The sequence below is a fragment of the Marmota marmota genome, unplaced genomic scaffold, assembly GCF_001458135.2.
Source record: "Marmota marmota marmota unplaced genomic scaffold, marMar, whole genome shotgun sequence".
Lineage (NCBI taxonomy): Eukaryota > Metazoa > Chordata > Mammalia > Rodentia > Sciuridae > Marmota > Marmota marmota.
Genome location: NW_025999853.1, coordinates 48,441,634 through 48,456,303, shown reverse-complemented (window position 1 = coordinate 48,456,303; position 14,670 = coordinate 48,441,634). Strand labels below are relative to the sequence as shown.

Sequence of the window (14,670 nt, the reverse complement as noted above, 5' to 3'; positions counted from 1 at the left end):
GGGACCAGGAGAAGGGGGCGGGGCCGACTCCTGGGAGTTGGGGTACTAAGAGGACACTAGAAAATAGGGAGACACCGAAGATGATTTAGGGCTCCGGCAGAGGAACCTTAGGACTCCCTGCCCATCCCGCATTATCACCCATTCCCCAGAAAAAAACTACTGAAACTGGAAAAGTTAGCGACATTTTCCTTTTATAGTGTGAAGGGGAGGCGTGGGTTGGATGTTGCACGCGTGGGCGAAGAGGGATGTCACCCCAGTTCCATCGCATCTTCTCGGCAGCTTGGTATTAGGACAGGAAGATAACAGAAGGCACGTTTGGGGGAATCTTTCTAGTGTTGGGGGGTCGTTTGCAAGCCATCTTCCTTTCCCTGGGTGAGTCATAGTGGAAGGAGGCGGGAGAAGTGCCCCCCTCTTCCAGCTGCCAGCCAGCTGTGCCCCCCGCTCCTAACATTAGTGCCAAGGTCGAGTTGGGAGGTCTTGGGTGCGGGATCGGGATCTCAGCTGTAAAAGGAGGAGTTTAGAAGGGTACAGCCCAGGCTGCAGGGCTCGGGCTAGGTCGTAGGGTCCGGGTTCCACTCCCCATTTTACCCCGCCCTCACCCTAAATCCCAGCATCCCGGGATCACCCACCGCGCTGGCCGGCCCGCTCCCGGCCGTTCTCCACCCCACCCCGCCCCACCCCACCCTCACTCCCGGGAGACCGGAAAACCAGGAATGGAATGAAAACTGGAGTTTGAGGAGAAATGCGATCATAGCATCCTCTCCTTCCTCACTACTCCCTTCTAATCGATGATGGCTTTGTTTTTTTCACTCTCCAAGAAGCCTTCCCCCACACTCTCTTTCCTGTTCCCCTCAAAAGGAGACCAAATCCAAACCACCCCAGAGTGACATTAACTTCCATCCCTTGTACCTAACAGACCTGAGAGCACCCCCTCTGAAACCTTATTCCCCCTCTACAATTTTCTCCTAAGGGCAGATTGATCTTTTGAGCTCTCTCTTGGCCCTACCAGTCTGTGTGGACTGTAGCGAGGTCTCCCTCTACCGGACACTGCAGAGATTGCGGATGAACTGTCCTGGGGCAGGGGCAAGCCAAGGAAAGGAACAGGCAGAGCAGCCCAATGCATGAAGTCTCCACATGAGGTCTCCCATCACAATCCTCAAAACTGGTCCATGACATTAAAATCACTTGAAACTCATCCTGGCTCAATAGGTTCTTAACCCCCCCCCCCCCGTGGCGCGCGCGCACACACGCGCGCGCACACACACACACACACTTTTTCTAGATAGATAGATCACCCAGGGAAAGCTCCTACCCATTTCCCAAAAAGATCCCCAAGACTTTCTGACAGCCTCTGCCTCTTTGGGATGTTTCTCTTTATCCCTTCCTTGGTTGAATGATGTTCTTTTCAATTTGATTTCCATGGCCTATGTCTTAGATGGGCTGGGGGCACAGGAGACATGCTGCCAGAGTTCTGTGCCTGAGATTATCATCTGATCTTCTCTACTTCCCTCCATCTTTATAACCTGCAGTTCTACCTTCCCTTTCTACAGTGTCCCCACACCCTCCTCTGAGACATCATGTTCAACTCGATGACCCCACCACCAGTCAGTAGCTATGTTGAGTCATGCTGTCTTCGACCCCTCCTCAGTCAAGGGGCCCCCAGCATGGGGACAGAAGGTCAGTGTATTTACCAATCCCTGGGCAGATATCTCGTCTAACCCCAGGATCCCCCTCAGTCCTTTCCCTATCCCCTATCAGTTTCCTTTCTTACAGGAGGATTTGAGGCTCTATGCTATATAGGCTTGGAATCTGGGGTCAGGTCTTGCCTGGGACTTTAAAGTGAGGCCTATGTCCTCCATTCCCATTCTGCACTCCAGCTGTCTCTCTTTTCTAGGACTGACTGGTCTGCCCTTCTGCCATCAAGCCAACCTCACGTCGGGTCCCCACAGTTATATGCCAGCCAGAGAGAACAACAGCTGCACCGAGGGTGAGTCCTCAGGGAAAACCTCTTTCCTTTCTACTCTGGGACTTGTTTTGTAGAACAAAGTGGGAGGGCAGGGATCTAGTTGGGAGGAGGAAATGCTCAGAGATGTGAGGGGTCAGAGAACAACCAAGTGGTCACAGCTGGAATCAGTAGCACAAAGCAGAGTTGAGTATTATTTTTTGCTGAGAGGACCCACAGGTTGGGTACATGGAGATTCCCTTTATCTCCTCTGTCTCTTACTCCAGGGTCACTCTTTCCTCCTCCCCGGAATGCTGTCAAGTTGACCAAGAAGCGGGCACTGTCCATCTCTCCTCTGTCAGATACCAGCCTGGACCTGCAGACAGTTATCCGCACCTCACCCAGCTCCCTTGTGGCCTTCATCAACTCCCGCTGCACATCTCCTGGAGGCTCCTATGGCCATCTCTCCATTGGCACCATGAGGTACAGACATTCTCTGGCTAAGACTCCAACTGAAAACCACTAAAAGCCTCAAGTCATCTAAATTTCCAGCCCAATTTGAATCCTTTTCACTTCAAAGTCATTGAAACCCTCCTCAGAACTTCCCTTAGGGCTGCCTTGACCAAGCCTTACATCAAGTCTTATTAAAAAATCCTCTAAATTGTCCAATAACTTCAAAGACTTGCTGGTAGTCTTCAGTAACTGCCACCTCTTCTCCTCTTCAGCCCTTCTCTGGGATTCCCACCTCAGATGAATCACCAAAAAGGGAGCTCACCTTCCTTTGGAGTGCAGCCCTGTGGCCATGACTCCAACCGGGGTGGGATGATGCCACATCCTCAGTCCCGGGGACCCCTCCCAACTTATCAGGTGAGATTCCCCATATTGCTACCTGATTTCTCCTAGGTCAGGGTGGGTGGGTGGCGACTTTACAGTAAAGGAAGGACAGGGTATATAAAAGTTTTCACTGGGGCTGAAGTTGTGGCTCAGTGGTAGAGCACTTGCCTAGAATGTGTGAGGCACTGGGTTTGATTCTCAGCACTGCATATAAATAAAAAAAATAAAGGTCTATCAACATCTAAAAAAATATTTTTTAAAAAAAGTCTTCAGTTCCAGAGAGTAGAGAGGTTTTACTCTTTGGGGCTGACTCAGGCTCTTTCAGATGAGATTCTACCTTTTGCCCATCTTGTTCACCAATGGAATCTTAGAAGGAAGTCCCTTCCACACCCAGGGGTTCCTGCTGCTTGGGTGGGAACACTTAGAACAGAAAGACCTGGCTGGGCTCCTTCCTTCTTCCTATTTCTACCCTTATCGCCCTCATCTCTTCCCCTGGGGAAGCTGAAGTCAGAGCTGGACATGCTGGTTGGCAAGTGCCCAGAGGAGCCTTTGGAAGGTGATATGTCCAGCCCCAACTCCACAGGCACACAGGTAAAAGGAGGGGCATGGGCTTTACCTTTGGGACCTGAGCAAACAAAAGCTATCACCCAAGTAACCATAACACTGCTTCTCCTATCCTAGGATCCCCTGTTGGGGATGCTAGATGGGCGAGAAGACCTGGAGAGAGAGGAAAAGCCTGAGCCCGAGTCTGTATATGAGACTGACTGCCGCTGGGATGGTTGCAGCCAGGAATTTGACTCCCAGGAGCAGCTGGTGCACGTGAGCCCTAGGGGGTAACAGGAATGACTGACTGGAGTCTGTAAAAGACTCTGAGTGAGACATTGTGGAGTTTGGTTGAGGGTAGGAATCAGGATACTGAAGTCATAGGTTGAGTGCTTACTTGAGTAGACAAAAGCTCAAAAACTATCTTTACTTTAGAGAGCTGGAAGGCATGAGATTTGGGATATGTTGTCTTCCTGCCCCTTCTTCCCCCACAAGGTAAAGTTGAGGAGGAGGAATAGGGAGCCAGGGCAGCTATTCTGGGTTCCGGGAACATGGGGGAAACTTGGAAAACCTCTGTATCTTTTCCCCCAGCACATCAACAGTGAACACATTCATGGAGAACGGAAGGAGTTCGTGTGCCATTGGGGGGGCTGCTCCAGGGAGCTGAGGCCCTTCAAAGCCCAGTACATGCTGGTGGTACACATGCGCAGACACACAGGCGAGAAGCCACATAAGTGCACGGTGAGGCATTCATTCCCAAGCCAAGTCCCTTCCTAAACTGGCTTCCAGTCAAGATAGGGTCCGAGAAAGACTTGTTCATAGGTCCTTTTTGCCATAAATATTAAGTCCTAATTATGACTGTATTGATATATATTAAAACATTTTCTTGGAACTAAAAGCTCATTTTCCCCTTGATTTAAAAATATTAAAATATATTTGTGAGTCCCTTAAAATATTGTGGGCCCTCAAGACTGTGCCTAGATTCTGCCTAATAGCTAAGCCTTGCATCAAGGACATAAGACACTCACTTGAACCTATTCCTCAGATAACCCCAATTTTAAAAAGTCTAAGATTCCACACAGGGAGCCCTGCTCAGGCCTGACCAGGAAGAGTCATTCCTCACACCACACCCCTAAGGGAAAGTGCCTCCAGCTGCTTCTGTTCCAGAGAAGCTCTCATTTGCCCTTATCCCCTAATTTTGGGAATTCTCTTGAGCCCTAGTGTTCTCCCATTTTGAACTATATTCTCTATGTATGCCTCTTATGAGATTTAGGGTCCTTTAATCTCCATGTTCTTCTGTTTAAGAGTTGTCATTTTACCTTCTGTTATGTCTCCTAGTTTGAAGGGTGTAGGAAGTCATACTCACGCCTTGAAAACTTGAAGACACATCTGCGGTCACACACGGGTGAGAAGCCATACATGTGTGAGCACGAGGGCTGCAGTAAAGCGTTTAGCAATGCCAGTGACCGCGCCAAGCACCAGAATCGGACCCACTCTAATGAGGTGAATGTCCCAACTAAGAGACCCTCCCCACTTGAGAAGCCATCTGCAGGGGAGATTCCCCCATAAGAAATCCCTTAGCCCAGCACTCACTCCAAAGAGGTGAGTTCCCCTTGCCCCTGTAATTCACGCAGAGAGACCCTTTCTGAAACAAAGAATTTCAAGCCAGGCATGGTGATGTACATCTGTAATCCCAAGGTCTCAAGAGGCTGAGGCAGGAGGATTCAAGTTTGAGGCCTGCCTCAGCAACTTAGTGAGGCCTGTCTCAAAAAGTAAAATGAGCTGGGGTATAGCTCAGTGGTAAAGTACCTCTGGGTCTAATCCTCAGTACAAAAAAAAAAAAAGAAAGAAAGAAAGGAGAGAGACACACAAAACCAAGAATTTTCACTCACCATTCCTCCTACTTTTTTAACCAGCAAAGAGACCAACCTGAAACAGACCTGGTCTAGAAACGATACCAAATATCTTCAACCCCTGAATTTATGAGGCCTCACAACCCTGGGTTCACCTCCTCATCTTTCCAAGGCCTGGGCCCACCTTAAACCTCTCATATTTTACTCCCACCCAAGGGTGCCCACCTTCCTTAGCTCCTTGGATGCTGTGTGCTCCTCTTTTACCCCTTTTGTCACCTTTCCTTATTCCTCCTGCAGTCTGCCACTCTAATTCCTTGGCCTTCTGTCTTCACTCTCCACTTGACAGAAGCCGTATGTGTGCAAGCTCCCTGGCTGCACCAAACGCTACACAGACCCCAGCTCACTCCGAAAACACGTCAAGACAGTGCATGGTCCTGATGCCCATGTGACCAAGCGACATCGAGGGGATGGCCCCTTGCCCCGGGCACCATCCCTTTCCACAGTGGAGCCCAAGAGGGAGCAGCGGGAAGGAGGCCCCATCAGGGAAGAGAGCAGACTGACTGTGCCGGAGGGTGCCATGGTGAGCCAGCTCAGGCAAATTCACCTCCATACTCCAGCCTGCCCTGCTGATCTCTTTCTAACCCCTTCTGAATCACCTCCTCCCATCTAAATCACTCTTCTGAGACCTTTGGGCTTTTCTCTCATCCTCTTGTTTCTCTTTGGCCTACCCAAAATCTGTGGAATTTAGAGTTATGAATTATTTAATTGATTCAACAACTCACTTTTAAGCAGCACTTTGTATTTTTTCAAGCCTTTTATGTGCATAATTTCATGTATTCCTCACAACAACTTAATGAGAAAGGAACTTGTGCCACACACCTATAATCCCAGCTACTCAGGAGTCTGAGGCAGAAGATCACAAGTCTGAGGCTGGCCTGGGCAAGATCTTGTCTCAAAATACAAAATAAACAGGGTTAGGGATGTAGGTCAGTGGTAGAGCACCCCTGGGTTAAAACTTTACCGCCACAAAAATAAAGAGAAAGGAACTTGCACCCCAGCAGTCTATATTCCAGCCTGGGCTCTTCTAAAACATGTCTTCCAGTTTGCCACAGTTTGTCACTTGCTCAGCCCTCTCTACACTTTAACACCTTCCTTCGGCTCAGGTGGTCACTGGGACACAAGCTTCAGCTGCTTGTAAAGTTGAAGAAGCTGTGGGGAAGGGGGAAGGGTGCCTCCCTCAGCCCTCATGTTCTCCACAGAAGCCACAGCCCAGCCCTGGGGCACAGTCTTCCTGCAGCAGTGACCACTCTCCAGCAGGCAGCGCAGCCAACACAGACAGTGGCGTGGAAATGGCTGGCAATGCAGGGGGCAGCACTGAGGACCTGTCTAGCTTGGATGAGGGAACTTGTGTTGCTGGCACTGGACTGTCCACTCTTCGCCGCCTTGAGAATCTCAGGCTGGACCAGCTGCATCAACTCGGGCCAGTAGGGCCGCGGAGTCTCAAACTGCCCAGCTTGACCCACACTGGTGAGATCTGGGTGTAGGAGGTATGCTGGGCTGAGATCTGGACTTGCCCTGAGGTTGGGAGGAAGTCACCCTTCAGGGCTTCCATATGACACCTTTGTACAATTAGAAAAAGATCCCCTTTCTTCAGAACACTGCCAGTGAATGCTGTCCCCTAGGATTGTGTGACACACAACCTGTATGACCATTCACAGCAGGCCTGAATCCCTGGTGACCCAGAAGAATGGGCATGAGAGGAAACAGAACTGAATTAAGGAGACTAGGACACCTTATTCTGGAACTCCGGGACAAGGCTATCTCATGGGTGAAATTCAGGGGGCCCCTGACTACCCTGCCTTTTCTCCCTGTCACTTTGCAGGCACCCCTGTGTCCCGCCGTCTGGGCCCTCCAGCCTCTCTTGATCGCCGCAGCAGCAGCTCCAGCAGCATCAGCTCTGCCTACACTGTCAGCCGCCGTTCCTCCCTTGCCTCCCCTTTTCCCCCTGGATCCCCACCAGAGAATGGGGCATCCTCCCTGCCTGGCCTCACACCTGCCCAGCACTACCTGCTCCGGACAAGATATGCTTCAGCCAGGGGCGGTGCTACCCCACCCATAGCAGCACCCAGCCTGGATCGGATGGGGAGTCTCCCTGCACCTTCTTGGAGAAGTAAAGCTGAGTATCCAGGATATAACCCCAATGCAGGGGTCACCCGTAGGGCCAGTGACCCAGCCCGAGCTGCTGACCGCCCTGTTCCAGCCAGAGTCCAGCGGTTCAAGAGCCTGGGTTGTGTCCACATACCCCCTACTGTGGCAGGGGGAGGACGGAACTTTGATCCTCACCTCCCAACCTCTATCTATTCACCACAGCCTCCCAGCATTACAGAGAATATTGCCATGGATACTAGAGGGCTACGGGAGGAGCCAGAGGTTGGGACTTCCATGATGGGCAGTGGTCTGAACCCCTATATGGACTTCTCATCTGATGATACTCTAGGATATGGGGGGCCTGAAGGGGCAGCGGCAGAGCCTTATGGAGCTAGGGGTCCAGGTGCCTTGCCTCTTGGGCCTGGTCCACCTACCACCTATGGCCCCAGCCCCTGTCCCCAGCAGGTCTCCTATCCTGACACCACTCCAGAAACATGGGGTGAGTTCCCTTCAGTACACTCTGGGCTATATCCAAGTCCCAAGACTCCAGGTGGAACCTATAGTCAGTGTCCTCGACTTGAACATTATGGACAAATACAAGTGAAACCAGAACAAGGATGCCCAGTGGGGTCTGACTCCACAGGACTGGCACCCTGCCTCAATGCCCACCCCAGGGAGGGACTCGCATGCCCACAGCCCCCATTCTCCCACTACCCCCAGCCTCCTCCTCCCCAGTATCCTCAGACAGGTCCCTATCCTCAGCCACCCCCTGATTATCTTCCTTCAGAACCCAGGTCTGATCTTGATTTTGATTCTCCCACTCATTCTACTGGACAGCTCAAGGCTCAACTTGTTTGTGATTATGTTCAGTCTCAGCAAGAGCTCCTCTGGGAGGGTGGAGGCAGGGGAGAGGCCCCAGTCCAGGAACCTTCCTACCAGAATTCCAAGTTTCTGGAGGGTTCTCAAATTAGTCCAAGCCCTGCCAAAGCCCCAATGGCCACATATGAACCTGGCTTTGCACCCAGCTTGCCCAATCACAAGTCAAGCTCCTACCCCACACATTCATCATGCCATGAAAATTTTGCTGTGGGAGCGAACAGAACTTCCCATAGGGGAGCAGCACCACCCCGGCTTCTGCCTCCATTGCCCCCTTGCTATGGGCCCCTCAAGGCAGGGGGAACCAACCCCAGCTGTGGCCATCCTGAAGTTGGCAGGCTGGGAGCAGGTCCTGCCTTGTACCCTCCTCCTGAAGGGCAGGTATGTAACCCTCTGGACTCTCTTGATCTTGACAACACTCAGCTGGACTTTGTGGCTATTCTGGATGAGGCCCAGGGGCTGAGTCCTCCTTCCCATGATCAGGGAGACAGCTCTGAACATACCCCACCTTCCTCTGGGCCCCCGAACATGGCTGTGGGCAACATGAGTGTATTACTGGGATCCCTACCTGGAGAGACACAATTCCTCAACTCTAGTGCCTAAATGGTGAAGAATACCATCCATAAGACCCTCATTTCCTAAGGCTTCCATTCCTCCAGGGGAGTTGGGGAGAGGAGCCACAGACCCCTGCAGAAGATGCCCCAGGGATGGAAGATTTAGGTTGGGGGCTGTATTTAATCTGCGTATGTTTTGGAGAGGAATTTTATAATGACACTGATTCCTGAAAATAAAGGAACTGCATCAGAAAAAAAATGGTGTTTTATGTGTTAGGGAGGGGAGCAAGAAGAGAAGTGGGGGTTCATCTTCCCACTTTCCTTTTCAGAGGGTTCCCTCACCCAATCCCAACCCCTCAGGTGAGGCTCAAGAAGATAAAGAGGGTTATCTGGGAGACAGGGTTTATATGCATGTCCTCAAAACAAAACACCCCCCCACACAAAAGGCTAGCCTACAGATCATTGGAAATCATGTCCTCTTTCTTGCCTGAGTCAGGGGAAGAGGCTGGCGAAGTTGGTGAGCATCAGCTGGACCAACTGCCCAGGGTAGAGTGCGTGGGCTGCAGGATCAGATGTCTCCTGCTCTGGTCGAAAGAGGGTTGGTCCAAACACAATTCCCAGGTTGTGAGGGGTCATGCGGTTCTTATCTGAGTGTGATATTACCCTGTGGGCAAAGGCCAATGGAAGAGGAAATAAGGCAGCAGCTCACTACTTCAAATCCATCTAACCCTGAAGGTTTGAGCACTGAAGGGCTCATTCTGGGATCCCTCTATGTGGTGGCTAAAGAAACCAAGAGCAGAATCTCAGGGCAAGTGGGGAGAGGGACTAGTGGAGAAACTTTCAGGATATAAGCTGAAAATGGAACCTAGGATGTAACTGCCTGTTTCCAGGCATGGCCCTTAGAATCCTTTCTGCTCATGATTTGGGAGGTTTAATTCAAATGGTCATCCCCTTTCAGAGGTCACTGCCCAGGCCTACCTCAGCCTAACAAGCCATCACCACTGCTCAGGTGGATGAAAAAATAATAGGGAAGGAAAAAATAAGATTTCCCTTATTTCTCTCACAGAATTCTTGGGCTTGTCTTCATCCCATTCCCCCATTTGATGCTGAGCTATCCAAAGATTTGATGTGTGTCTCTGGCCAGGTAAACTTGGATGCTTACCTACCTCTACCCCACAAGAACAGAGTTCCTGATGCATGCAGCACTCCACCCTCCCCAGCATAAGCAAAGATGTTCGATATTCCCAACCTGCATAAATGCTCCAGGAGGTACCGCAGAGTATCATGGTTTGGCTTTGGCATTGAGTCTACTAATTCTTGTATTTGAGAGAGGCGCTGCTCTGATTCAGAAAGTGCTAGAGAGAGAGAGAGAGAGAGAGAAATGGGAAGGGCATGGGAGTCAGGTTAGGGAAGTTTCATGGGCTGGGGATGTAACTCAGTGGTAGAACACTTGCCTAGCATGCTCTGGGTTCAATCCCAGCATGACCAAAAATAAAAACAAACAAAAACTCTAAATTTCACACATAATCCACCCCCCTCCCTCCAAAAAAACCCCAAACTATTGGAGTTGGCACATGAGTTACTTTCCATCTCTATGGTTAGAATGAAAAACAATCTCTATTCTATTATTTACCACACATGCCCCCCAAGAGTGTTGCCCAAAACTCCCAACACTTACCAAGGGCAGCACGAAAATGGGGCAGCAGCATTGGGGGGACCAGAGGCTGGGGTAGCTCCCGGAGAAAAAGTTTCAGGGCTCCGGTGACCACATGAATATCATCCCACTCAGCACTGTCCAAATCTAACCGGCCTTCTATAGGGAAAAGGAGGTTCAATGGGTTCAGGGTTCATCAAGGGCCAGAGAGACCTAGAGACTGAGAGGTCAGAAGTTCTGGAAAATTCAGCCAAAGCTGATCACAAGAATGCTACGGAGGTCCATCACAGGGCAAGACAGCAAAGGTAAGAATGGAGCCTTTCTAGGAGCAGGACATGGGGGAATCCATTGGAACAAGGAGGACATGGGGAAGTTTAAAGGGATCTCAGGGGTACTCCATGTAAGTACCTTGTCCTGGATTTTCTGGGAACATATACCTCCCATCAGAGGTGACTGCCCGTTCTACAACATAGATGAGAAGAGATCAGGAGTTAAGACTTGCAGTTCCAGCTCTCTTATTTAGTACCACCCCCAGTTCTTTTTTTTTTAACATTTATTTTTTAGAAATAGTTAGACACAATACCTTTATTTATTTATTTTTATGTGGTGCTGAGGATCAAACCCAGGCCTCACACGTGCTAGAGGAGCGCTCTACCGCTGAGCCACAATGCCAGCCCCACACCCCAGTTCTGAGGCTTGAAGTTCTCAGTACCACCACTTGCCTACAAACCTTCTCACCTCGGTCCACCAGAAAGCGAAGTTTCTGAACCACTGCCAAGTTCCCGCTCACCCGGTAAATGCCATCCACATCTAGACCTAGGAGATGAATTAGGGAGCACATGGGACTCCTGCTCTAAAGTGTGCGTGGTGAAGGCCACACTGAGAAATATGAGGAAGAAAGAGGGCAGTAGAAAGACATGGATGGAAGAAGTGGGAATTCCAGGGCTTGGCCTGTTTTAAAGGGGAAGAATCTGGAGTCTCTAGGAAAATGACCTCGTTTATCCACAGCAGCAATGCAGAGACGTACAAAACTGGGCACCGTGTCTCCTTCCCGCTGGCACAGTGATTCCAACTGGCAGCCAAATACCTGGTCTGGGGAGGTAAAGTGAGGTGGGAAACCAGGGCCAACTCACTCAAGGAAGCTCTTCTCAGCCAGGTCAGGTCTTCACCCTGAAATGGGACTGGCCCTTCTGCTGTCTGTGCCCCACCTGGGTATGGGGGGTATCCCCCCTCCCAACTGCCCAATAATCAGGAATAGTTGATTATTTAAAAACAGGGGTCTCGAGGGCTGGGGATGTAGCTCAGTTGAGTGCTTGCCTCCTATGCACAAGGTCCCGGGTTCAAAGAAAAGAAAAGGAAAAAAGGAGCAGGGCTCTTAGAAGACTACAATATATAGCTCTAGAAAGCTCAACTCTGAGCCTTGCCGGAGTTTTTTCATCCACAAAACGGGCTGATACCCAGATCAGGAATACAAAAGTGCTTGCAAAAACACTAAAGCAGGCAGGTCCCTCAGTCATCCTAGCCCACCTCACCCCTGAGCAGACCCCGCTCCTGAAGGCTTTGCAAGGGCGGTCTCTTGGCGATTAGCCGCTTCAGCTTGTTCCGCACGCGGTTCTGCTCAGTGCCTTCCGGACACCGACCTGTTGGAGGCAGATAGAGTAAGAGCCTGATAGCAAACGCAGGATCTAGGATCCAAGGATCCTCTCCCCTGACCCGCCCCATACTGGAGCTCCGGCGGCCGCTGAGCCGCAGAAACGGCTTGGGCACTGGCTCAGGGTCCTCTTCTTCGTCCTCTCCGGCGCTCAGCTCTGCCAGCTCTGCAGGTCCGGAGCCCGACAGTCGCAGCTCCAGCGGGTTCTCTCGCTCCTGGACCCGGAGGGCCATGCAGAGGGTTGCAAGAAAGAAGAGAGAAATTTGCATCCCTGGCTCCATAAAGAGACTCTAATCCTCTGCTTGGGTCCCAAGTACCAGCCTCACCCTAGGCCAGGACTTTACACCGAGATCACGGTGCCCCCACATCCCCAACTCCTGTTGTTCCTACCCTACTCCCTTGGTCCCCGGTCCCCGCCTGGCCAGAGCGTCTCCCGGGTCTCCCACCCTTCTAACCAGCCGCTCGATGACAGCCCGCAGCGCGCGGTGCCACGCTCGAAGCTCTGTCTCTTGATCTGACTGCAACAGGAACTCGTGGCCAGGGACTGTGCGGATCTAGGGAGCGGGTGGAGAAAGGTTTGGGTCAGCGGACAGAAGCCTCAAAAGCTGGGACGCCAAGATCAAGAGTTATAGGGAGGTTTTAAGGGCGCGTCCTGGGTTCGGGTGGGGCTTTGAGGACTCGCGGGGACCGCACTCACGTGCAGGACGTTGCGACGGCTGGACAGGTGGCGGCCGTGTGCCAGGGCCGCCCCACGCAGGTCCACACTGCTTTCGGGCCGGCTACCCGCTGGCCCCTGGCAATTAGGAGAGAAAATGAAGCCATGGGGTTGTTTCTCTCACTGCTTCCCTCTTCCATGACGGGTTCCTCATTCCTTCACCTTCCTCTGCATCGCCCTCTCCACCTCTCCCCTCAGTCGGCCGGAGGCGGGAAGAAATAGCACCCCAAACTTTCCGGCACCCCTTTCCTTACACTCATCCAGCCTGAAGAGGGTGCAGTTGGCGGTGGAGGCTCTCGGTAGAACACCAGGCTGTTACCAGCTAACACCACCCAAGACGGGCCCCAGTTCTTCCTGCGGGGGCGGAGGAGAGGCAGTAGTGGTTGTGAATAGGTCATTCTAGAATTTCACTGGGTGTGAGCTCCCCCAACACCCTGGTCTACCCTACGGAAAAACCCTGATCCATAGTGTATTCCAGTTTCTCCTTACCTGAGCTTGCGCCCCCCTTGGGCAATCTTGGTCATGTTGAGAAGGCCTGACTTTTCCACCTCCTGGGAAGGGGAGGGAGTGGTATCTGTAAGCAACCCTGTACCGCCACAGGCTTTCCCTAAGGAGTTTCCCAGGAGTGCGGTCCCTTGAAGTTTTGTACGAGTAGGGGGCTGGATATGAGAGGATACCCGCAAAACAGGAAGATTTTTTGAGGAGCAGGAATTGATGGGTGAGGCATGGAGGATCATGACATTTGAAGGACATGGGAGACTCACATGGGGGTCGTCCAGGAGCTGCGGCAGGGCTCTAGGGGACTGCAAAGCTGGAGGCTGGTCTGAGGGGACTAACTGGGAGGTGCCTTGGCTGAGGCAGGGTGAACCCTGGGGGAAGGAATTGAAGAAACAGGTGGAGGAAACTTAAGTTTTGGGGTCCCTGGCTGTAGGAGGAAGAGGAGCAATAATGTGGGTGAGAGGCAAAGTGGATAATGAAGAAGAATGTCTTGCATAAGAGAAAGCTGCAAAACAAATGTACTTTTTCTGCATGATTTTGGGGAGGTTGGAAAGGGCCTCACCTGTAGGTCAAGCAGTTCCAGGTTCCCTGTGTCAGATCCTGAGCCCTTTGCCTGAGATTGCAGGACACCATTGTCCCTATTCAGGGTCTGGATCCCCTCCATTGAGCCAGAGTTCTGGGTTTAAGGGAGAGGGAGATAAAGTTTCAGCCAGATGTCACCTCAACCCACACTCAACATCCTTCTCACAATTTGCTGATTTTTCTGATCTCCTGAGAGCCACAGAAAGAAAACACGCTACCTTGGGGTTCAGTGGGAGAAAGGAGGAAATTGAGGGGATAAAGGAATAAGCATAAGGAAAGGTCTCACCGTGTCTTGAGTGCGACTGCGGCGTGGGGGCTTCCAGGACTTGCAGCCAGTCAGAGAATTTATGTAGAAGCAGCGTCCAGAGTTGGGGTCCAGGTGCTGCTCCCAGGCGTCCAGCCTCTGCAGCGGTGGGCATGCAGGGACAGGGGGTGGGGACCGAGGACAGCTGCGAAGGTCCACCAGGTTACAGTACACAGGGGCCTCTGACATGAGGGGTTGGGGTTCTGCCTGCCAGAAAGGGTCAGGGAGAAGTTGGTGCTTTCTCTGCCTGTGCTCCCCCCCAATTTTCTCTCCCCCTTATCACCTCCTTCTTCATCCCCCACCATTTTCTCACCACCAGCTCCCTGCCTGGGTGACCCAGGTACAGGGGGAGAATCCCCAGTCACCCAGCTGCTTTTAAAAAATTCTCTCTCACAATCTTCTTTGCTTTTCTCCTCACTTCCTGTTGCCAACTTCCCTCCTCCCCCACCCAACCCCCGCCCTGGGCCGCAGGAAAGGGGAACAGGCTTTTTGTTGGGGGGGGGGAGGTGAGGGGAA

General features: G+C 51.7%; 2 protein-coding genes and 1 long non-coding RNA gene across 17 annotated transcripts in view; 1 reads left to right on the top strand and 2 right to left on the bottom strand.

Moving 5' to 3' along the window:
- Gli1 (GLI family zinc finger 1) overlaps positions 1 to 9,009 on the top strand; it is a 10,573-nt gene extending 1,564 nt beyond the window's left edge. Inside the window, exons 2-12 of one of the 2 annotated variants that reach the window (XM_048806578.1) lie at positions 1,551 to 1,677; positions 1,895 to 1,987; positions 2,230 to 2,425; positions 2,668 to 2,809; positions 3,278 to 3,367; positions 3,458 to 3,595; positions 3,911 to 4,060; positions 4,658 to 4,822; positions 5,519 to 5,752; positions 6,432 to 6,699; positions 7,055 to 9,009. In XM_048806578.1, the coding sequence (XP_048662535.1) occupies positions 1,578 to 1,677; positions 1,895 to 1,987; positions 2,230 to 2,425; positions 2,668 to 2,809; positions 3,278 to 3,367; positions 3,458 to 3,595; positions 3,911 to 4,060; positions 4,658 to 4,822; positions 5,519 to 5,752; positions 6,432 to 6,699; positions 7,055 to 8,799 (3,321 nt within the window). In that variant the 5' untranslated portion in view covers positions 1,551 to 1,577 and the 3' untranslated portion in view covers positions 8,800 to 9,009. Of the gene's footprint in view, positions 1 to 1,371; positions 1,678 to 1,894; positions 1,988 to 2,229; positions 2,426 to 2,667; positions 2,810 to 3,277; positions 3,368 to 3,457; positions 3,596 to 3,910; positions 4,061 to 4,657; positions 4,823 to 5,518; positions 5,753 to 6,431; positions 6,700 to 7,054 lie in introns of those variants that run through there. The other variant, XM_015483127.2, reaches the window with a different exon arrangement.
- On the bottom strand, positions 171 to 1,355 carry LOC125617843. Its single transcript, XR_007348942.1, has 2 exons — positions 1,007 to 1,355; positions 171 to 501 (listed from the first exon to the last, which is right to left on the bottom strand). It is a non-coding gene; the product is annotated as an uncharacterized LOC125617843 (long non-coding RNA).
- The window catches only part of Arhgap9 (Rho GTPase activating protein 9), an 8,103-nt gene continuing 2,430 nt past the window's right edge, over positions 8,998 to 14,670 (bottom strand). For 3 of the 14 annotated variants that reach the window (XM_048806607.1, XM_048806583.1, XM_048806610.1), the window contains 14 exons: positions 14,137 to 14,361; positions 13,831 to 13,944; positions 13,535 to 13,639; positions 13,260 to 13,321; positions 13,025 to 13,124; positions 12,753 to 12,848; positions 12,502 to 12,609; positions 11,937 to 12,270; positions 11,398 to 11,496; positions 11,143 to 11,220; positions 10,813 to 10,866; positions 10,429 to 10,563; positions 10,000 to 10,105; positions 8,998 to 9,414 (listed from right to left, as the gene is read on the bottom strand). In XM_048806607.1, the coding sequence (XP_048662564.1) occupies positions 9,243 to 9,414; positions 10,000 to 10,105; positions 10,429 to 10,563; positions 10,813 to 10,866; positions 11,143 to 11,220; positions 11,398 to 11,496; positions 11,937 to 12,270; positions 12,502 to 12,609; positions 12,753 to 12,848; positions 13,025 to 13,124; positions 13,260 to 13,321; positions 13,535 to 13,639; positions 13,831 to 13,944; positions 14,137 to 14,361 (1,788 nt within the window). In that variant the 3' untranslated portion in view covers positions 8,998 to 9,242. Of the gene's footprint in view, positions 9,415 to 9,999; positions 10,106 to 10,428; positions 10,564 to 10,812; positions 10,867 to 11,142; positions 11,221 to 11,397; positions 11,497 to 11,936; positions 12,271 to 12,501; positions 12,610 to 12,752; positions 12,849 to 13,024; positions 13,125 to 13,259; positions 13,322 to 13,534; positions 13,640 to 13,830; positions 13,945 to 14,136; positions 14,362 to 14,456; positions 14,609 to 14,670 lie in introns of those variants that run through there. The other 11 variants (XM_048806587.1, XM_015483126.2, XM_048806613.1 and 8 more) reach the window with 11 other exon arrangements.